General features: G+C 43.1%; 1 protein-coding gene across 1 annotated transcript; it reads left to right on the forward strand.

Annotated features, from left to right (window-relative positions):
* Nucleotides 1-22,166: 22,166 nt before the first annotated feature.
* On the forward strand, nt 22,167-24,122 carry LOC130297816 (gastrula zinc finger protein XlCGF26.1-like). The gene has a single exon (XM_056550728.1). The coding sequence runs from the start codon at nt 22,173-22,175 to the stop codon at nt 23,922-23,924; it is 1,752 nt and encodes a 583-aa protein (XP_056406703.1). The 5' UTR covers nt 22,167-22,172; the 3' UTR covers nt 23,925-24,122.
* The last annotated feature ends 396 nt before the right edge of the window (nt 24,123-24,518 follow it).

The raw sequence follows: 24,518 nt of genomic DNA on the forward strand, positions 1-24,518 counted from the left end.
GTGTACACATACAGCTCAACTACATGTACATTACACATATACAGCTCTACTGTGTACACATACAGCTCAGCTACATGTACATTACACATATACAGCTCTACTGTGTACACATACAGCTCAGCTACATGTACATTACACATATACAGCTCTACTGTGTACACATACAGCTCAGCTACATGCACATTACACATATACAGCTCTACTGTGTATACATACAGCTCAGCTACATGTACATTACACATATACAGCTCTACTGTGTACACATACAGCTCAGCTACATGTACATTACACATATACAGCTCTACTGTGTACACATACAGCTCGGCTACATGTACATTACACATATACAGCTCTACTGTGTACACATACAGCTCAGCTACATGTACATTACACATATACAGCTCTACTGTGTACACATACAGCTCAGCTACATGCACATTACACATATACAGCTCTACTGTGTACACATACAGCTCAGCTACATGTACATTACACATATACAGCTCTACTGTGTACACATACAGCTCAGCTACATGTACATTACACATATACAGCTCTACTGTGTACACATACAGCTCAGCTACATGTACATTACACACAGCTCTACTGTGTACACATACAGCTCAGCTACATGTACATTACACACAGCTCTACTGTGTACACATACAGCTCAGCTACATGTACATTACACATATACAGCTCTACTGTGTACACATACAGCTCAGCTACATGTACATTACATATATACAGCTCTACTGTGTACACATACAGCTCAGCTACATGTACGTTACACATATACAGCTCTACTGTGTACACATACAGCTCAGCTACATGCACATTACACATATACAGCTCTACTGTGTACACATACAGCTCAGCTACATGCACATTACACATATACAGCTCTACTGTGTACACATACAGCTCAGCTACATGTACATTACACATATACAGCTCTACTGTGTACACATACAGCTCAGCTACATGCACATTACACATATACAGCTCTACTGTGTACACATACAGCTCAGCTACATGCACATTACACACAGCTCTGCTGCAGACATATATAACACACACATACACAGCTCTGCACCACGCACATCACACACACACAGCTCTGCTGCATACACATAACTTCAGCTCATCCAGCAGCGATCACAACCAGCACAGCAGAGTCCTGCATACACTGAGCAGATGAGCCTAGAGCAGCAGCCCCTGATCATGTGACTCCTCCTCCTCCATGTGACTGATCACATGACGGTGACATCATCGCAGGTCCTGTACACGGCTCCTCTACAGATACAGGTAGGTGTGTACGGTCGGTGTCAGATCAGGATTATTGGGGATGATTATTATTAACCCCTTATAGTAGAAGTCTTGTGATGAATAACTTATCCCTTATCCGCTGGGCCCCTGTGATCTCTTGTACGGGGCCCCGGCTCTCCCTGATTGGTGCATTAGGACCTCTACACAGGGGTTTCCATGCCCCCTCCGTATATCTTTATATAATGACACCTCTTAATTGTTCCATAACATATTCTACGAACCAAAAACAAAAATATATTGGTGAAGTGAAATTGAAATAGTAAAAGATAATTTAGCAGATTTGGTGGTTTTCTGCGCCATTTACCTTGTGGTTGAGGTAACGTGTTGTTTTTATACTTTAGGCGCCTGATTACAGCGATACCAGATTTGTATCGTTTCCGTCATGTTTGACGAAGTTAAAAAAAAACTCTGAACTTTTTCCATTGTTTTTTTAAATTGCCATTTTCTGACCCCTGCTGCTTATTTTTTTCTTTTTTCCGCATACCCGGCTGTATGAGGGCACATTTTTTTGCGCCATAATCCATTTTTGTATTGGTACCAATTTGGTGTTGATCTGACTATTTAATCGCTTTTAACTTCTTTTTTTCTGGGATATTATAAAAATTGCAATTCTGGGGTTTGGTATATTTTGTACATTTACATCATTTTCTGTACTGGATATATAATGTTATATTTATATATATAACTAGCTGAGTACTCGGCGTTGCCCGGTTTTTCCATCCGAATCCTTGTTGGGGAGGAAAATAAACAAAAGAGGAAGCTTTTGACTTCATATCCCGTCCTCATATATTGTTGTCATATCCCAACCCTATATCCCGTCCTCATACCCCAACCCTATATCCCGTCCTCATATCCCGACCTCCTATCCCGTCATCATATTCGTCCTCCTATCCCGTCCCCCTATCTCGCCTCCTATCCCGTCCCCCTATCTCGCCTCCTATCCCGTCCTCCTATCCCGTCCTCCTATCCCGACCTCCTATCCCGTCCTCCTATCCCGACCTCCTATCCCGTCCTCCTATCCCGACCTCCTATCCCGACCTCCTATCCCGACCTCCTATCCCGTCCTCCTATCCCGTCCTCCTATCCCGTCCTCCTATCCCGTCCTCCTATCCCGACCTCTTATCCCGACCTCTTTTTCCCGACCTCTTATCCCGACCTCCTATCCCGTCCTCCTATCTCGGTCCTCCTGTCCCGTCCTTCTATTCCGACCTCCTATCCAGTCCATCTATCCCAACCTCCTATCTCGACCTCCTATCTCGACCTCCTATCTCGACCTCCTATCCCGTCCTCCTATCCCGTCCTCCTATCCCAACCTCGTATTCTGACCTCCTATCCCGGTCCTCCTATCCCGGTCCTCCTATCCCGACCCGTAATATGTGTACCAGGTATTGAAATATCTCCAGCCGTACAGAAGTTATGTGAGAACATACATTTCCCATTGATTTGAATGGGACTTTAAACAAAAAAACCCGACCCTCACAAATGAGGGTAGTTAAGGGTTAAATTAACTATCCTATATTTTAAGTGGACACATAAGTAACATGTGACCAAGTATTATTTAAATATCTCCAGCCGTTTAGCTATATATTTATATATCTTATATTTCCCATAGACTTGTATGGGACTTTAAACATAAACCCCGACCCTGGCAAATGGGGGTGAGTAAGGGTTAAATCACCTATCCTATGTTTGTTGTTGACATATAAGTAATATGTGACCAAGTTTCATGGTAATATCTTTAGCCGTTTGGACGTTTTTGTGGAACATACATTCATACATACATACATACATATATACACACATACATACATACATACACACATACATACACTCATACATACATACATACATACACACATACATATATACATACATACATACACACATATATACATACACATACATATACACATACATACACACATACATACATATATACATACACACATACATACATATACACACACATACATACACACACACATACATATATACATACATACATATATACATACATACATATATACATACATACATACACACATACATACACACATACATACATATATACATACATACATACACACATACATACATATATACATACATACATATATACATACATACACACATACATACATATACACATACATATACATACATACACACATACATACATATATACATACATACATACATATATACATACATACATACATATATACATACATACACACATACATACATATATACATACATACATACACACATACATACATATATACATACATACATACATATATACATACATACACACATACATACATATACACATACATATACATACATACACACATACATACATATATACATACATACATATATACATACATACATACATATATACATACATACACACATACATACATATACACATACATACATACACACATACATACATATATATACATATATACATACATACACACATTGAGTTTTATATATATAGATAATGTTATATTTTAATACTTCGTGCAATTGCGCACGATGCGATACCAAATATATTTATTTTTATAATGTTTACATGTTTTTATATAGGAAAATGGGGTGATGTGAACTTTTAACATGGAATGTTAATGTGTGTCTTTTTAACTTTTATTAAAACTTTTTTTTTTTTTTTTTTTTACACTTTATTAGACTTTTAGGAGGAATCATTAGATTCCTCATACAGATGAATAGAGTTCTATTGAACCCCATTGATCTGTGAGCTCTGTGATCCACTGATAGAGCCTGGTCCAGCCAGAATCTATCAATGACAGAGCCGGGACAGAAGGGAACAGAGGTAAGCCCTCCGGCTACCTCTATAGTGGATCCAACCCCCCTCCCTGCGGTTGCGCTGCGGGGTGGGGGGGATCGATCCACCCCACTAGCCCACCAGGGAGCATTCACAGGTCCCTTTAGATCGCCGTTGTCATAGCTGACAGTGGCGATCTAAAGGGTTAATAGCCAGCCGTGGTGATCGGGATCGCTGCATGCTGGCTATTAGCGGCGGCCCCCGGCTACTGAAATCAGCCGGGGGCTGCAGAGTTACGGAGAGGGCAGGAGTCAGGAGCCCGCTCCACGCTCCCCTCTGAGCGCCGCCGTGACTGTCGGGGGCTTTCAGGTCCGGCTCTGCTTGCCCGAAGCAGGGCTAAGGACCTGACAAATTCACCTGCCCGTCTGGTGATACAATTTCCACATCCCTGATCTGGTTAAAATAGGACGTACTTGGCCCCTTGGGAAGGTTACAATCTGGAGCCCATATGCCTTGTTATGGGTGTGTGTGTATATATATATATTTGTATTTTTTGTGACTAATACATATAGATACTTGTTAGACCACTATGGGGGAGATTTATCAAAACCTGTGCAGTGGAAAACTTGCCCAGTTGCCCATAGCAACCAATCAGATCGCTTCTTTCATTTTCATGAAGGCCTGTGAAAAATGAAAGCAGCCATCTGATTGGTTGCTATGGGCAACTGGGCAACTTTTCCTCTGGACAGGACTTGATAAATCTCCCCGTATGTGTCTTGGTAATTTGTGGTGATATCTTTATATTATAGGACAGTGTTGTGGGATTTGTATGGGGCCCCTCTAGAATATTGTTATATCAATCTGGAGGTGACATCCAATACTACAGAATATTATTCCCAACATGGTGGATCCTCATAGGAAGTCACTGTTTATCTTATTAGTTTTCATATGATCTTTGGGCTGTAAACTACTTTGGTAAACTCCTTTGGGGCCACACGTGACATCACACGTGGGTGGAGTCGTGACGTCCCGATACTCCATCCCCGTGTTCGGGAGGCATAAGACTGAGAGCCTCCAGTGCTTCCTGCAGTGCTTACAGATGGGTGCTTCATGCTAGATTGTGGTGGTCCCCCGCGGTCAGACATTTTATCCCCTAAGATGTATTGGGGCCGGAGTACCCCTTTAAGTGTTAGATGTGACCCTGATATCTCGCTGTGTTTGTCTATTTTATCCTTATCTTGTTGGTTTACACTCTGCTCCATATATGTATGATCTTTTTTTCTTTGTAAATCCCCGATCCTAGGTATATATTATATACTGTATTTTTGATCCCCTGATGAACCACTGTATATTATAAGATACACAGGGAAACACGTTGGGATATACAGGTGTTCATCATTGGAGAACTATGTATTTGTGAATTGGTATGTGTAGTTTTTATGTAATTGGAATAAATTGATATATTAGCTTCATGTGGTTAGTACATTTTTCAGGTGTATTTATGCCTGGAATAGAGGCTCGGGATGATTCTGTGAAGACCATTAACCTCATCCACTAGACAGAACTTCCAACCCTCCGGTTCTGCTCTTCTCTACTGATCAGGTTCAGTGGATCTTCATGGAAGTGACGCTTTGTTTTCTGGGCAGCCGTTTGGGTTTCCTGAACTGGATTCTAGGTCTAGGTCAGTGGTGGCGAACCTTTTTGAGCCCGAGAGCCCAAACCATAATGGACCCCAACTTTTTTCCCCTCAAAGGGCCAGCACAGCAATTAAATCAGAATACTGAGGTTTATGTTTTGAAAAAACAGCTCATACAGTGGTTCAATGATCCAAATCTTTTTTAATTTTTTTTTATCAATAGTTTATAATTCCCCCCACATTAGGTTGGCAGCACAGTTCCCCCACATTAGGTGCAGTATAGTTCCCCCCACATTAGGTGTGCAGTATAGTTCCCCCCACATTAGGTGTGCAGTATAGTTCCCCCCAGATTAGGTTGGCAGTATAGTTCCCCCACATTAGGTTGGCAGTATAGTTCCCCCCACATTAGGTGTGCAGTATAGTTCCCCCCACATTAGGTTGGCAGTATAGTTCCCCCCACATTAGGTTGGCAGTATAGTTCCCCCCACATTAGGTTGGCAGTATAGTTCCCCCACATTAGGTTGGCAGTATAGTTCCCCCACATTAGGTTGGCAGTATAGTTCTCCCACATTAGGTTGGCAGTATAGCTCCCCCACATTAGGTTGGCAGTAAAGTACCCCCACATTAGGTTGGCAGTAAAGTACCCCCACATTAGCTTGGCAGTATAGCTCCCCCACATTAGCTTGGCAGTATAGCTCCCCCACATTAGCTTGGCAGTATAGCTCCCCCACATTAGCTTGGCAGTATAGCTCCCCACATTAGCTTGGCAGTATAGCCCCCCACATTAGCTTGGCAGTATAGCTCCCCCGCATTAGCTTGGCAGTAAAGTTCCCCCACATTAGCTTGGCAGAATAGCTCCCCCACATTAGCTTGGCCGTATGTTCTCCCACATTAGGTTGGCAGTATAGCTCCCCCACATTAGGTTGGCAGTATAGCTCCCCCACATTAGGTTGGCAATATAGCTCCCCCCCCACATTAGGTTGGCAATATAGCTCCCCCACATTAACTTGGCAGTATAGTTCCCCCCACATTATGCTGGCAGTATAGCTCCCCACATTAGGTTGGCAGTATAGCTCCCCCACATTAGGTTGGCAGTATAGTTTCCCCCACATTAGGTTGGCAGTATAGTTCCCCCACATTATGCTGGCAGTATAGCTCCCCACATTAGGTTGGCAGTATAGCTCCCCCACATTAGGTTGGCAGTATAGTTTCCCCCACATTAGGTTGGCAGTATAGTTCCCCCACATTAGATTGGCAGTATAGCTCCCCCACATTAGCTTGGTAGTATAGTCCCCCCCCCCACATTAGGTGCAGTATTGCTCCCCCCCACATTAGGTGCAGTATAGTCCCCCCCCCCACATTAGGTGCAGTATAATTCCCCACATTAGTTGCAGTATAGTTCCCCCACATTAGGTGTGCAGTATAGTCCCCCCACAGTAGGTTGGCAGTATAGCTCCCCCACATTAGGTTGGCAGTATAGTTCCCCCACATTAGGTTGGCAGTATAGTTCCCCCACATTAGGTTGGCAGTATAGCTCCCCCACATTAGGTTGGCAGTATAGCTCCCCCACATTAGGTTGGCAGTATAGTTCCCCCACATTAGGTTGGCAGTATAGTTCCCCCACATTAGGTTGGCAGTATAGTTCCCCCCCCCCCCACATTAGGTGCAGTATAGTTCCCCCCACATTAGGTGCAGTATAGTTTTCCCACAGACATACAGCCTTCAGCCATATACAGTGTATGGCTGGAGGCTGTATGCCTGTGTACTGCCCCACTTCAGTGCTCCGTCCACTGCTCCTCCCGTCAGGGGTCACAATCTACTGCTATGGCCTACAGGTAACTACAACATACATAACTTACCATGCGCACGTCCTCCTCCTCGCTGCTCCGCTCTGCTGTTGCTATGGGCGCACGCACGGGATGTCAGTGACGTCCCTGCATACGCTACCTCCCGGCGATTTTTAAAATTAACGCGGGGCCGCAGAAAGGTAACCGAGACATCGTTGTGTCCCGAAAAGATCTTTGGGGACACAGGGATGTCCCGAATGGGCTAGATAGCGAACTATTGGTGCTTGCCCACAGAGGGGGCTCGGCGTGCCACAGGTTCACCATCACTGGTCTAGGTGAATGGCTTCCTATCCTCCGCCTGTAACATCTTTTATGGTACGTGGCAGGGACGTATCCTCACAAGCTGTTCCTCTGCCGAATCAGCGGAGGAGTCTCAGTGCGGGAGACTATGTGTAAGGTGGCAGCTTATTTCAAATGATTTATTCTACTTTCTTACTAACCCTCGGGTTTCCCTCCTTGTGTTACTTCAGGAGTTAGAGCACTTTGCTCGTCTTTACAACTTTAAAATGAATTTTTCGAAGTCTGAAGCGTTGAATGTCTCCTTCCCGTCTGACCTGGTCTCCTCTGTGCAGTCGTCCTCCTGATTTTGCTTTGTAGTTCTTGGGTGTCCTTCTCCCTGCCGACCTGACCCAATTGTTGCAGCTTAGTTTTCCTCTTTATTATTAAGGATTCAGGCCCGATGTGCGACCTGGTCACAAGGCACCTGCCCCATCTCCTGACAATTGTGCGATTTACAAAATGACGGTCCTCCAGCATTTTCTGGATCTCTCAGTACCGTCACATTAGGATCCCTCAGGCCTTTTTCCAGTCTCTTGTGTCTCTTCAGAATGGGTGGTGATTGGTGCCATTATTAAAGCCTTGAGTGGCAATTGAGCAGTGGGGGATTCCCTGGACTACATTCTCCCCCAACTATTGGTCCGACCCCGTCCGCCTGTTTGAATGCCCTCATTGGCTCTTCTATGATTTCTATGTGATCATCTATGGTCCCTGCATTGGGTGACCCTGCATTTACTCCTGGTGTTCCGATCCTGGTTGCGAGCAGATCGCTTCCTTCTGGCTTCTTTATGGTCTCCTGGAGGCTTGCTCTTACGCTGATCTTTTTGCATTGTCTGATCGATGCCTTTGGGTCCCTGGAGGTCATTACAATGACGTCATTTTCCTCATATCTTTTACATGCTGCACACATTTTTTTCTATTCCTCGAGCCTTCTTACGATGGCTGTGGCCCTGTCATAGTGCGCTATGATCCCCAATTCCTCTCCTCTTCCTCCTAATTTACACTGGTTGTAAATTTTAAAAGAAAAGGTGCAGATAAGCAAAGAGAAAGTAAAAGTAAAATTATACGAACAAATATGAAGACTAGAAAGTCCACGATTCTCCTCGGTTAGTGCAGAAGGTCGTTCCCGAGTAGAAGGAGACGCCACAATCGTCCTATTTGACACCTAAGAACCAGGCGGAGGTCTTACAGGTGTGAGGTCTTCAGACTCGGTCAGGTCCTTCTCCTCCATGATGTCAGGAGAATCTTCAGTTATCAATGAGAGACCATCCAGGATTCATATAGCAAGTAAATATTATTATCAAAATGCCAATTGGAGACAACTGTTCACACTCCTAAGCTTGAGCATCGTCTAAAGACACCAACATGGATACAGCTTTATATAAGAACGCAACGTGGTTATCTCTTCTGTATCATAGAGAGACACAGACAGAAAGCAAATCTGTTATATAAAATAGTTCATCTCTGAGACTGCGGTGTATTCAGAAGGTCTCTAGCAGAGCAGGGAGAGCGTCATTAGAATAAGTAAGTGAGTGACCTGTGGCCTCTGGACCAGAGCGCCACCACAGGACCGGGAGAGGGGAGTGCACTCTAGTCTATCTAGTTTATATTTTAGCACTGGGACAATGCATTTTGTTTTTTAGAGAAATCTTAAAACTCCTATAATATCTCCTCAAATGTTTCCCCAGATTATCTCCAGGAAATGTATTTTATTTCTCCATACAATCTGGTGCGGTTTATCATCATCTCCTCTTCTTCCCTTCAGGTTTCTCCAATCCAGGATCCTCTGCTGATATCTTCTATATAAGAGAATTCTCCTGGATGACCCATCAACCATGGAGAGAGACAGGAACAAAATGGCCGACAGGATCATAAACCTCACCCTACAGATACTCTTCCTGCTTACTGGAGAGGTGAGGGATTCTGGGAGTGATGTCACATGACCTCATTCTTATCTATGTAATAACAGATGGATATGGCTGGAGAGGTGAGGGATTCTGGGAGTGATGTCACATGACCTCATTCTTATCTATGTAATAACAGATGGATATGACTGGAGAGGTGAGGGATTCTGGGAGTGATGTCGCATGACCTCATTCTTATCTATGTAATAACAGATGGATATGACTGGAGAGGTGAGGGATTCTGGGAGTGATGTCACATGACCTCATTCTTATCTATGTAATAACAGATGGATATGACTGGAGAGGTGAGGGATTCTGGGAGTGATGTCACATGACCTCATTCTTATCTATGTAATAACAGATGGATAAGGCTGGAGAGGTGAGGGATTCTGGGAGTGATGTCACATGACCTCATTCTTATCTATGTAATAACATGGATATGACTGGAGAGGTGAGGGATTCTGGGAGTGATGTCACATGACCTCCTTCTTATCTATGTAATAACAGATGGATATGACTGGAGAGGTGAGGGATTCTGGGAGTGATGTCACATGACCTCATTCTTATCTATGTAATAACAGATGGATATGACTGGAGAGGTGAGGGATTCTGGGAATGTATGTATTAATGTGTCTCTCCATACACAGGATTACACAGTAGTTAAGAAGTCCTCTAGTGGGCGCTGTCGGGCCCCTGAGTGTGAAGGATGGGGAAGAACCCTGAGCCCAATCCCGGGGCCCCCACCTCACTCCCTGATACATGAGGAAATGGATGAACAGAAGATCCGAGAACTCATCAACAAGATGATGGAGCTGCTGACTGGAGAGGTGACCCTGCTAGGACATTATACAGTAATGGAGAGGTCTGGTGATGACTGGAGAGGTGACACTGCTGGGACATTATACAGTAATGGAGGGGTCTGGTGATGACTGGAGAGGTGACACTGCTGGGACATTATACAGTAATGGAGGGGTCTGGTGATGACTGGAGAGGTGACACTGCTGGGACATTATACAGTAATGGAGGGGTCTGGTGATGACTGGAGAGGTGACACTGCTGGGACATTATACAGTAATGGAGGAGTCTGGTGATGACTGGAGAGGTGACACTGCTGGGACATTATACAGTAATGGAGGGGTCTGGTGATGACTAGAGAGGTGACACTGCTGGGACATTATACAGTAATGGAGGGGTCTGGTGATGACTGGAGAGGTGACACTGCTGGGACATTATACAGTAATGGAGGGGTCTGGTGATGACTGGAAAGGTGACACTGCTGGGACATTATACAGTAATGGAGGGGTCTGGTGATGACTGGAGAGGTGACACTGCTGGGAATGCTGGGACATTATACAGTAATGGAGGAGTCTGGTGATGACTGGAGAGGTGACACTGCTGGGACATTATACAGTAATGGAGGGGTCTGGTGCTGACTGGAGAGGTGACCCTGCTGGGACATTATACAGTAATGGAGGCGTCTGGTGATAACTGGAGAGGTGACCCAGCTGGGACATTATACAGTAATGGAGGCGTTTGGTGATAACTGGAGAGGTGACACTGCTGGGACATTATACAGTAATGGAGGGTCTGGCGATGACTGGAGAGGTGACACTGCTGGGACATTATACAGTAATGGAGGGGTCTGGTGATGACTGGAGAGGTGACACTGCTGGGACATTATACAGTAATGGAGGGGTCTGGTGATGACTGGAGAGGTGACCCTGCTGGGACATTATACAGTAATGGAGGGGTCTGGTGATGACTGGAGAGGTGACACTGCTGGGAATGCTGGGACATTATACAGTAATGGAGGGGTCTGGTGATGACTGGAGAGGTGACATTGCTGGGACATTATACAGTAATGGAGGGGTCTGGTGATGACTGGAGAGGTGACACTGCTGGGACATTATACAGTAATGGAGGGGTCTGGTGATGACTGGAGAGGTAACACTGCTGGGAATGCTGGGACATTATACAGTAATGGAGGGGTCTGGTGATGACTGGAGAGGTGACCCTGCTGGGACATTATACAGTAATGGAGGGGTCGGGCGATGACTGGAGAGGTGACACTGCTGGGAATGCTGGGACATTATACAGTAATGGAGGGGTCTGGTGATGACTGGAGAGGTGACACTGCTGGGACATTATACAGTAATGGAGGGGTCTGGTGATGACTGGAGAGGTGACACTGCTGGGAATGCTGGGACATTATACAGTAATGGAGGGGTCTGGTGATGACTGGAGAGGTGACACTGCTGGGAATGCTGGGACATTATACAGTAACACCACTGGAGGGGTCGGGGTGATGACTGTATCATTATGTGTCAGGTTCCTATAAGGTGTCAGGACGTGGCGGTCTATTTCTCCATGGAGGAGTGGGAATATGTAGAAGGACACAAGGATCAGTACAAGGATCAGGTCATGATGGAGGATCAGCAGCCCCTCACATCACCAGGTAATAGACATGACTATATACACACGTCCTCTCATTATTTGTATGTAAAGAATGAATTCAGTCTCTGTATGTGTTCCCTGCAGTCAGATCCAGTAAGAGAACAGCACCAGAGAGGTGTCCCCGTCCTCTTGATGAGCAGAATATGGAGGACATTCCTACAGGGAAAGATCTGATCTATATTAATGCTACAGACATAAAGGAAGAAGAAGAGACAGATGTAAGCGGTGATGAGCAGTATAAGGAGGACATTCCTACAGGTAACCACCAAGGTGAGTTACCAATTCATTGCTTGTAATAATCGTGTATAATTCATTAATCTCTGTGTCCTGTCTCTTTCTTGCTGTAAATTCCTCTATTCAGCCTATACCAGCCGGTGATTACTTTTGCCTGGACTTTCACAGTATCTTGGCCCTTGACAGTTCAACAGCTACAAAATAGTACACTTATTAGATGTAGGTATGTGGTATGCACTTATGAGGGCAGAAAAATGCGCTACAGTACGCTTAAAAAAAAAGTATTTTTGCACAACACCAGTAGTACACAACAGTGCTGCACACAGAGTCGCTGTGTACTGAACCCCAAGTTGCACTCTGTCAAGGACTATTAGGAATGGACTGCTGGGTATTATACCGTCTACAGACTAGTATAACCAGTAGACCATTTGTTGTAAAAAAAAGACACAGAATTTCGCTGAAAAATTATTCCTTCCTCCTCTGCTAAGGTTTATCAAGCTGAGGCAGCTTGTTCAAACATATGAGGCAACACACAGCTCTCTGCCCCTCTCTGTAATACAATGCTGTAGAAAGTGACTTGGGGGGGGGGGCGGGGTTAATGGCTGCAGTAAAAATAATTTTCAGTGAAAAAAAGCACTGCTCTCTGTCCGCCAGAACGGTGATGTGACTAGGAGGTGAAATGCTGCTGGAAAAAGCTTTTCTGTGTAATACACACACACAGGCTGTCCTCTCTCTGCAGTGTAATGAATGAAGTGACTAGCCGGAATATGGCTGCCGGTTATATAGGGCTGTGACATCACAGGGGTGACTGGCTGCTGATAGGCTGCATCCTGCGTGTGATTCAGAGTCATCCCGCCTACCGTTGTTCCCGCCTTCCTTGCCCCATGTCCTCACATGTGGATCTGCCATTTTAGATGCCCTGGAGCCTGGACCGCACTAAATGGAGTTTAAAGGAGTACTCCGGCGCGCACTTTTCTCATTTTATCCCGTCTGGGCTGCAAAATAAAAGAAAACAAACTTTCTCTTACCTGCCAATGAGCCTCCGGAGCTCCGGTACACTCCGGTACAGGTGTTCGGTCCCCGGGCTGTATTCTTCTTACTTACTGCTAGCCCGGCACGTCACATGGAGCTTCAGCCTATCACCGGCCGCAGCGATGTCCCGCCTCGGCCAGTGATAGGCTGAAGCTCCGTGTGACGTGCCGGGCTAACAGGAAGTAAGAAGAATACAGCCCGGGGACCGAACACCTGTACCGGAGCTCCGGGGGCTCGTTGGCAGGTAAGAGAAAGTGTGTTTTCTTTTATTTTGCAGCCCGGACGGGATAAAATGAGAAAAGTGCGCGCCGGACTACTCCTTTAATGAAGAGATTCGCAACAATATTCGCATTCGTTGCTAATCGAAACATGGAGACATATACCAGATAACACAATACACAACATGGAGACGTATACCAGATAACACAATACACAACATGGAGACATATACCAGATAACACAATACACAACATGGAGACATATACCAGATAACAGAATACACAACATGGAGACATATACCAGATAACACAATACACAACATGGAGACATATACCAGGTAATACAATACACAACATGGAGACATATACCAGATAACACAATCCACAACATGGAGACATATACCAGATAACACAATACACAACATGGAGACATATACCAGATAACACAATCCACAACATGGAGACATATACCAGATAACACAATACACAACATGGAGACATATACCAGATAACACAATACACAACATGGAGACATATACCAGATAACACAATACACAACATGGAGACATATACCAGATAACACAATACACAACATGGAGACATATACCAGATAACACAATACACAACATGGAGACATATACCAGATAACAGGATACACAACATGGAGACCTATACCAGATAACACAATACACAACATGGAGACATATACCAGATAACACAATACACAACATGGAGACATATACCAGATAACACAATACACAACATGGAGACATATACCAGATAACACGATACACAACATGGAGACATATACCAGATAACACGATACACAACATGGAGACATATACCAGATAACACAATACACAACATGGAGACATATACCAGATAACACAATACACAACATGGAGACATATACCAGATAACACGATACACAACATGGAGACATATACCAGATAACACGATACACAACATGGAGACATATACCAGATAACACGATACACAATATGGAGACATATACCAGATAACACAATACACAACATGGAGACATATACCAGATAACACAATACACAACATGGAGACATATACCACATAACACAATCCACAACATGGAGACATATACCAGATAACACAATCCACAACATGGAGACATATACCAGATAACACAATACACAACATGGAGACATATACCAGATAACACGATACACAACATGGAGACATATACCAGATAACACGATACACAACATGGAGACATATACCAGATAACACGATACACAACATGGAGACATATACCAGATAACACAATACACAACATGGAGACATATACCAGATAACACGATACACAACATGGAGACATTAGCCAGATAACACAATACACAACATGGAGACATATACCAGATAACACGATACACAACATGGAGACATATATACCAGATAACACAATACACAACATGGAGACATATATACCAGATAACACAATACACAACATGGAGACATATATACCAGATAACACAATACACAACATGGAGACATATATACCAGATAACACAATACACAACATGGAGACATATACCAGATAACACAATACACAACATGGAGACATATACCAGATAACACAATACACAACATGGAGACATATACCAGATAACACGATACCCAACATGGAGACATATACCAGATAACAGGATACACAACATGGAGACATATACCAGATAACACAATACACAACATGGAGACATATACCAGATAACACAATACACAACATGGAGACATATACCAGATAACACAATACACAACATGGAGACATATACCAGATAACACGATACCCAACATGGAGACATATACCAGATAACAGGATACACAACATGGAGACATAAACCAGATAACACAATATACAACATGGAGACATATACCAGATAACACAATACACAACATGGAGACATATATACCAGATAACACAATACACAACATGGAGACATATATACCAGATAACACAATACACAACATGGAGACATATATACCAGATATTACAATACACAACATGGAGACATATACCAGATAACACAATACACAACATGGAGACATATACCAGATAACACAATACACAACATGGAGACATATACCAGATAACACAATACACAACATGGAGACATATACCAGAGAACACAATACACAACATGGAGACATATACCTGATAACACAATACACAACATGGAGACATATATACCAGATAACACAATACACAACATGGAGACATATACCAGATAACACAATACACAACATGGAGACATATACCAGATAACACAATACACAACATGGAGACATATACCAGATAACACAATACACAACATGGAGACATATACCAGATAACACAATACACAACATGGAGACATATACCAGAGAACACAATACACAACATGGAGACATATACCAGATAACACTATACACAACATGGAGACATATACCAGATAACACAATCCACAACATGGAGACATATACCAGATAACACAATCCACAACATGGAGAAATATACCAGATAACACAATACACAACATGGAAATATATACCAGATAACATGATACACAACATGGAGACATATACCAAATAACACAATACACAACATGGAGACATATACCAGATAACACAATACACAACATGGAGACATATATACCAGATAACACAATACACAACATGGAGACATATACCAGATAACACAGTACACAACATGGAGACATGTACCAGATAATACAATACACAACATGGAGACATATACCAGATAACACAATACACAACATGGAGACATATACCAGATAACACAATACACAACATGGAGACATATACCAAATAACACAATATACAACATGGAGACATATACCAGATAACACAATACACAACATGGAGACTTTGGAGGATGGGTTCTCTCTCTTCCTCAGCGTTATTAAAGAGCAGCAATGCATTTCCCTGCTGGGCCCTGGCTATTTAACCTTCTACAGTTCTGCCTGTCTCCTTTTGAGCTTCTTCTGCCTCAACCATCTACGCTCCTGCTCAGACAAAGATTTCTGCAGACCCATCGCCACCTGTAGGTTTATTGGATCTGCCCCACTTCCCCTGGTGACCGAATACATCACACTGCCGCTCATCTGACCACCAGCCGAGGTCGGACATCACTGAGGGTGACGATTAGCTGAGCTTTAGTTTGGTGGATTAACCAGAAGAAGAAGGAATAGGGACACTGCGGAGGGTGGGAGTGGGATACTGGAGGCATCGGGGGAGCAGCGGAGGAAAGTCTTGTTGCTGTATAATGCTGTGCAATAGGTATAGAATTATACAGGGTGCGCCATTTCTATGGATACACCTTAATAAAATGGGAATGGTTGGTGATATTATCTTCCTGTTTGAGGCACATTAGTATATGTGAGGGGGGAAACTTTTCAAGATGGGTGGTGACCATGGTGGCCATTTTGAAGTCGGCCATTTTGAATCCAACTTTTGTTTTTTCAATAGGAAGAGTGTGACATTAATGTGACATTAAAATTATTGGGAATTTCACAAGAAAAACAACAATGTGCTTGGTTTTAACGTAACTTTATTCTTTCATGAGTTATTTACAAGTTTCTGATCACTTATAAAATGTGTTCAATGTGCTGCCCATTGTGTTGGATTGTCAATGCAACCCTCTTCTCCCACTCTTCACACACTGATAGCAACACCGCAGGAGAGCACAGTGCTCTCTGCTGACATCTCTGTCCATTTTAGGAACTGTCCAGAGCAGCATATGTTTGCTATGGGGATTTCCTATTACGCTGGCAGTTCCTAAAATGGACAGAGATGTCAGCAGAGAGCACTGTGCTCATGATGTCAGCAGAGAGCTCTGTGTTTCAAACGTAAAAGGATTTCCACTGTAGTATTCAGCAGCTAATAAGTACAGGAAGGATTGAGATTTTTTTTTATAGAAGTCATTTACAAATCTGTTTAACTTTCTGGCACCAGTTGATTAAAAAAAAAAAAAATTTTCACCGCAGTACCCCTTTAACCCCTTAAGAACCTAGGGCGTATGGATATGCCCTGGCTTTCTGGTACTTAAGGACCCAGGACGTATCCATACGCCCGTGGGAATTTCTGTCCCCACCGCGTGCCGGGCGGGGAACAGACCGGGGTGCCTGCTGATGTTGATCAGCAGGCACCTCGCGCAAATGCCCAGGAGGGTCATCAGACCACCCCATGTCGGCGATCGGCGCAAATCGCAAGTGAATTCACACTTGCGATTTGCGCCGATTCGGGTCTATGGTGACCCGATGACCCGGAATAGAAGGGGGATCACGGGTGTCCATGACACCCACGATCCCCCTGAAACGATAGGAGTGAGGTGGCAGGGGTGCCACCCCTCCTATCCCTGCTATTGTTCATCAAGACGCGATGACCAATAGTAGATCGGGGGCGGGGGGGCTTTACTTTAGGTTTCCCCGTCCTGCTCACCCACAATAGGCGGGGCAGAACGGGGAAACGACACAGGACCGGCACCGAAGTCCACTCACCCATCGGCGACGGCAGCGGGCGACGATCGACAGAAGAAGAGGATGGCGACGCAGCTCCGTGGATCCTGCTTAGCAACATCTGGAGGGCTACAGTCTGAGACCACTATAGAGTGGTCTCTTAACTGTAGCCCTCCAGATGTTGCAAAACTACAACTCCCAGCATGCCCAGACAGCTGTTTAGGCATGCTGGGATTTGTAGTTTTGCAACAGCTGGAGAGCTACAGTTTGAGACCACTGAACAATGATCTCTATACTGTCGCTCTCCAGTTCTTGCAAAACTACAACTCTTAGCATGCCCACATAGCAGTTTGCTGTCTGGGCATGCTGGGATTTGCAGTTTTGCAACATCTGGAGGTCCACAGTTTGGAGATCACTGTGCAGTGGTCTCTAAACTATAGCTCTCCAGATGTTGCAAAACTGCAAATCCCAGCATGCCCAAACAGCAAACAGCTGTCTCGGCATGCTGGGAGTTGTAGTTGTGTACCTCCAGCTGTTGCTTAACTACATCTCCCAGCATGCCCTTCGGCGATCAGTACATGCTGGGAGTTGTTGTTATGCAACACCTGGAGGGACACTGGTTGGAAAATACTGAGTTAGGTAACTTAAGGTTTTCCAACCAGTGTGCCTCCAGCTGTTGCAAAAGTACAACTCCCAGCATGCACGGTCTCTCAGTACATGCTGGGAGTTGTAGTTTTGAAACAGCTGGAAGTTTTTCCCCCCATGTGAATGTACAGGATACGTTCACACAGGTAGGTTTACAGTTAGTTTTCTGATTCATGTTTGGGCTGCGGCAAATTTTTCGCCGCAGCACAAACTCCTAGCGGTAAACTCACTGCAAACGCCCGCAAGTATGAATGTACCCTAAAAACGCTACACTACACTAACACATAATAGAAGGTAAAACACTACATATACACCCCCTTACACTGTCCCCCCAATAAAAATGAAAAACGTATCGTACGGCAGTGTTTCCAAAACGGAGCCTCCAGCTGTTGCAAATCACCAACTCCCAGCATTTCCGGACAGCCACTGACTGTCCAGGCATGCTGGGAGTTTAGCAACAGCTGGATGCACCCTGTTTGGGAATCACTGGCATAGAATACCCCTATGTCCACCCCTATGCAAATCCCTATGAAGTCCTCAAATGCGCATGGCGCTCTCTCACTTCAGAGCCCTGTCGTATTTCAAGGAAACAGTTTAGGGCAACATATGGGGTATTTCCGTACTCGGGAGAAATTGCACTACAAATTTTGGGGGGCTTTTTCTCCTTTTAACCCTTATGAAAAGGAAAAGTTGGGGTCTACACCAGCCTGTTAGTGTAAAAAAAATGTATTTTTAAACTAACATGCTGGTGTTGCCCCATACTTTTTATTTTCACAAGCGCTAAAAGCAAAAAAAGACCCCCAAAATTTGTAACACAATTTCTCCTGAGTACGGAAATACCCCATATGTGGACGTAAAATGCTCTGCGGGCGCACAACAAGGCTCAGGAGTGAGAGCGCACCATGTACATTTGAGGCCTAAATTAGTGATTTGCACAGGGGTGGCTGATTTTACAGCGGTTCTGACATAAACGCAAAAAAATAAAGGTCACGTGTAAGCGCTCTGTGTAGCGCGAAACCGGTCGACTTACCTGTCGTTGTTGTTGTTGCGTGGACCAGCGATCCCGAATTAAACTTCTTGCTGTTTCCGTGAGTGCCGTCTGCGATCTCTTCTTTCAAGCAAAAAAATAAATACCCACATGTGACCCCATTTTGGAAACTACACCCCTCACGGAACGTAACAAGGGGTATAGTGAGCCTTAATACCCCACAGGTGTTTGACAAAATAGTTGGATGGGAAAATGAGAAGATAAAATGTTATCACTAAAATGCTGGTGTTAACCTAAATTTTTCATTTTTACAAGGGAAAATAGGAAGGAAAAACCCCCCAAAATTTGGAACCCCATTTCTTCTGAGTAAGAACATACCCCATATGTGGATGTTAAGTGCTCTGCGGGCGGACTACAATGCTCAGAAAAGAAGGAGCGCCATTGGGATTTTGAAGAGAAAATCTGTCTGGAATTGAAGGCCACGTGTGTTTACAAAGCCCCCATAGGGCCAGAACAATGGACCCCCCCACATGTGACCCCATTTTGGAAACTACACCCCTCACGTAATGTAATAAGGGGTACAGTGAGCATTTACGCCCCACAGGTGTCTGACAGATTTTTGAACAGTGATCCGTGAAAATGAAAAATTTAATTTTTCATTTGCACAGCCCACTGTTCCAAAGATCTGTCAAACGCCAGTGGGGTGTAAATACTCACTGCACCACTTATTAAATTCTGTGAGGGGTGTAGTTTCCAAAATGGGGTCACGTGTGGGGGGGGTCGACTGTTCTGGCACCATGGGGGGCTTTGTAAACGCATATGGCCCCCGACTTCCATTCCAAACAAATTCTCTTTCATAAGGCTCAATGGCGCTCCTTCTCTTCTGAGCATTGTAGTGCGCCAGCAGAGCTCTTGACGTCCACACATGGGGTATTTCCATACAAATTTTGGTGGTCATTTTCTCCTATTATCCCTTGTAAAAATGTAAAATTTGGGGAAAACAGCATTTTATTGAAAACATTTTTTTTTTCATTTACACATCCAACTTTCACAAAAAGTCGTGAAATACCTGTGAGGTGTTATGGCTCACTGTACCCCTTGTTACGTTCCTTGAGGGGTGTAGTCTCCAAAATAGTATGCCATGTTTTTTTTGTTTTTTTTTGCTGTTCTGGCACCCTAGGGGCTTCCTAAATGCGACATGCCCCCCAAACACCATTTCAGCAAAATTTGCTTTCCAAAAGCTAAATGTGACTCCTTCTCTTCTGAGCATTGTAGTTCGCCCGCAGAGCATTTTACGTCCTAACATGGGGTATTTCCATACTCAGAAGAGATGGGGTTACAAATTTTGGGGGGCATTTCCTCCCATTACCCTTTGTAAAAATGATAAATTTTGGGGAAAAACTGCACTTTAGTGAAAAATTTTTTTTTTCATTTACACATCCGACTTTAACGAAAAGTCGTCAAACACCTGTGGGGTATTAAGGCTCACTGTACCACTTGTTACGTGCCTTGAGGGGTGTAGTTTCCAAAATGGTATGCCATGTGGGGGTTTCCTGCTATTCTGGCACCATAGGGGCTTTCTAAATGTGACATGCCCCCCCAAAAACCATTTCAGCAAAATTCACTCTCCAAAATCCCATTGCTGCTCCTTCCCTTCTGAGTCCTCTACTGCGCCCGCCGAACACTTGACATCCACATGAGGTATTTCCTTACTCGAGAGAAATTGGGTTACAAATTTGGGGGGGATTTTTCATCTATTACCCCTTGTAAAAATTCAAAAACTGGGTCCACAAGAACATGCGAGTGTAAAAAATGAAGATTTTGAATTTTCTCCTTCACTTTGCTGCTATTCCTGTGAAACACCTAAAGGGTTAACAAACTTTCTGAATGTCATTTTGAATACTTTGAGAGGTGCAGTTTTTATAATGGGGTCATTTATGGGGTATTTTTTTAATAAGAAAGCCCTTCAAATCCACTTCAAAACTGAACTGGTCCCTGAAAAATTCCGATTTTGAACATTTTGTGAAAAATTGGAAAATTGCTGCTGAACTTTGAAGCCCTCTGATGTCTTCCAAAAGTAAAAACTTGTCAATTTTATGATGAAAACATAAAGTAGACATATTGTATATGGGAATCAATATATAATTTATTTGGAATATCCATTTTCCTTATAAGCAGAGAGCCTAGAAGTTAAAAAAATGCAAAATTTTCAATTTTTTCATCAAATTTTGGAATTTTTCACCAAGAAATGATGCAAATATCGACAAAAATTTATCACTAACATAAAGTAGAATATGTCACAAAAAAAACAATAATCTCGGAATCAGAATGAAAGGTAAAAGCCTCCCAGAGTTATTAATGCTTAAAGTGACAGTGGTCAGATGTTCAAAAAATGTCCGGGTCCTTAAGGTATATTTGGGCTGGGTCCTTAAGGGGTTAATATTGATATTAAAATCTGTGTTATTCTCTGCAGATTCTTGTACCAGGAGATCAGAGGAGAATCTTATATCTTCAGATTATAAAGCAGATGATGATATCACACAAGATACATATGAAGAACATTCCATTATCCCAGATACACCCTCAGCCCTTCACAGCCAAGATCTCTCATCTCATCCTTATATACAGGTCCTGTCTTCTCAGTCATCACAGGATGTTCAGCAAAATAAAAGCCACAGAAGGGGTGTTGGACATCAAAGAGATTGTGCAAGGAAGATGCAATATTCATTTTCAGAATGTGGGAAATGTTATCTTACAAAATCATATCTTGTTGTACATCAAAGAACTCCCATAGGAGAGAAGCAATTTTCATGCTCAGACTGTGGGAAACTTTTTACTAAGAAATCACTTCTTGTTCAACATCAAAGAGCTCACACTAGAGAGAAGCCATTTTCATCTTCAGAATTTGGAAAATGTTTTAATGATCAATCAAATCTTCTTAAACATCAGAAAACTCACACAGGAGAGAATGTATTTTCATGCTCAGAATGTGGGAAACTTTTTACTCAGAAATCACATCTTGTTCAACATCAAAGAACTCACACAGGGGAGAAGCCATATTCATGTTCAGAATGTGGGAAATGTTTTTTTCAAATACCCCATCTTGTTAAACACCAAAGAACTCACACAGGGGAGAAGCCATTTTCATGTGCAGAGTGTGGGAAATGTTTTACTCAGCAATCAAATTTTGTTAAACATCAAAGAACTCACACAGGGGAGAAGCCATTTTCATGCTCTGAATGTGGGAAATGTTTTACTCAGAAATCACATCTTGTTAAGCACCAAAGAACTCACACAGGGGACAAGCCATATTCATGTTCAGAGCGTGAGAAATGTTTTATTGAGCAATCAAGTTTTGTTCAACATGAACAAACTCACAAAAGAGAGAAGTTATTTTCATGTGTAGAATGTGGGAAATGTTTTACCCGGAAATATATTCTTGTTAAACATGAACGAATTCACACAGGAGAGAAGCCATTTTCATGTGTAGAATGTGAGAAATGTTTTACTCAAAAAACACATCTTGTTAAACATCTAAGAACTCACACAGGGGAAAAAACATTTTCATGTTCAGAATGTGGAAAATATTTTACTGAGAAATCAAATCTTGTTCAGCATCAAAGAACTCACACAGGGGAGAAGCCATTTACATGTGCAGAGTGTGGGAAATGTTTTAGTAGCCATTCATATCTTGTTAAACACCAAAGAACTCACACAGGGGAGAAGCCATTTTCATGTTCAGAATGTGGGATATGTTTTACTCAGCAATCAAGTCTTATTAATCATGAACGAATTCACACAGGAGAGAAGCCATTTTCATGTGTGGAATGTAAGAAATGTTTTACTCAGAAAACAAATCTTGTTAAACATCTAAGAACTCACAGAGGGGAGAAGCCATTTACATGTGCAGAGTGTGGGAAATGTTTTAGTAGCCATTCATATCTTGTTAAACACCAAAGAACTCACACAGGGGAGAAGCCATTTTCATGCTCAGAATGTGGGAAATGTTTTACTATGAAATCAAATTTTCTTAAACATCAGAAAACTCACACAGGGGAGAAGCCATATTCATGCTCCTAATGTAGGAAATGTTTTACTCAGAAATCAACACTTATAAGACTACTAAGAATTCACACAGGAGAGAAGACAATTCAGACCAATAAATGATGCAGATAACACATCTATATATTAACCATGTACATAGGATATCTGACATGTATACATAGATCATATACTGCATCTCCAAACTTGTTCCCAATTGTTAATAAAGTTTTCTTTTAGAACGTAGTCACCGATCCAGCGATGCCATCACTATAGTTTACATGGTAGGAAAAGAGTGTGATATATGGTTGTGATATTCACTGCTCCTCATGGAGAAGACCCAACAGGCATTCTGGCTTCTAGGACATTCTGATCCTATAGGTGTTAGATTAGTGGGGTCTCCTACTCTACACAGGGTCCTTCCTTAGGTTATAGAGGGAAGAACTAGTTGTATTCGTGCGGAGAAGAATTAACCAGGTGGCTCTATGGTTGGTTCCCAGATCTCTGAGGGGCTGAAGCCTCCGACATTTATGACATAGTAGCTGAGTATACGGCGTTGTCCGGTTTTCCCTACTTAATCCTTGTGGGGGAAGAAAAGCAAAATAGGAGGAAGCTCTTGTCCTCATATCCCGT

Source organism: Hyla sarda, chromosome 1, assembly GCF_029499605.1.
Source record: "Hyla sarda isolate aHylSar1 chromosome 1, aHylSar1.hap1, whole genome shotgun sequence".
NCBI lineage: Eukaryota > Metazoa > Chordata > Amphibia > Anura > Hylidae > Hyla > Hyla sarda.

Coding starts and splice junctions, on each gene's coding strand:
- LOC130297816 (XM_056550728.1), top strand. CDS start 22,173: ATGAAAGGTAAAAGCCTCCCAGAGTTATTAATGCTTAAAGTGACAGTG.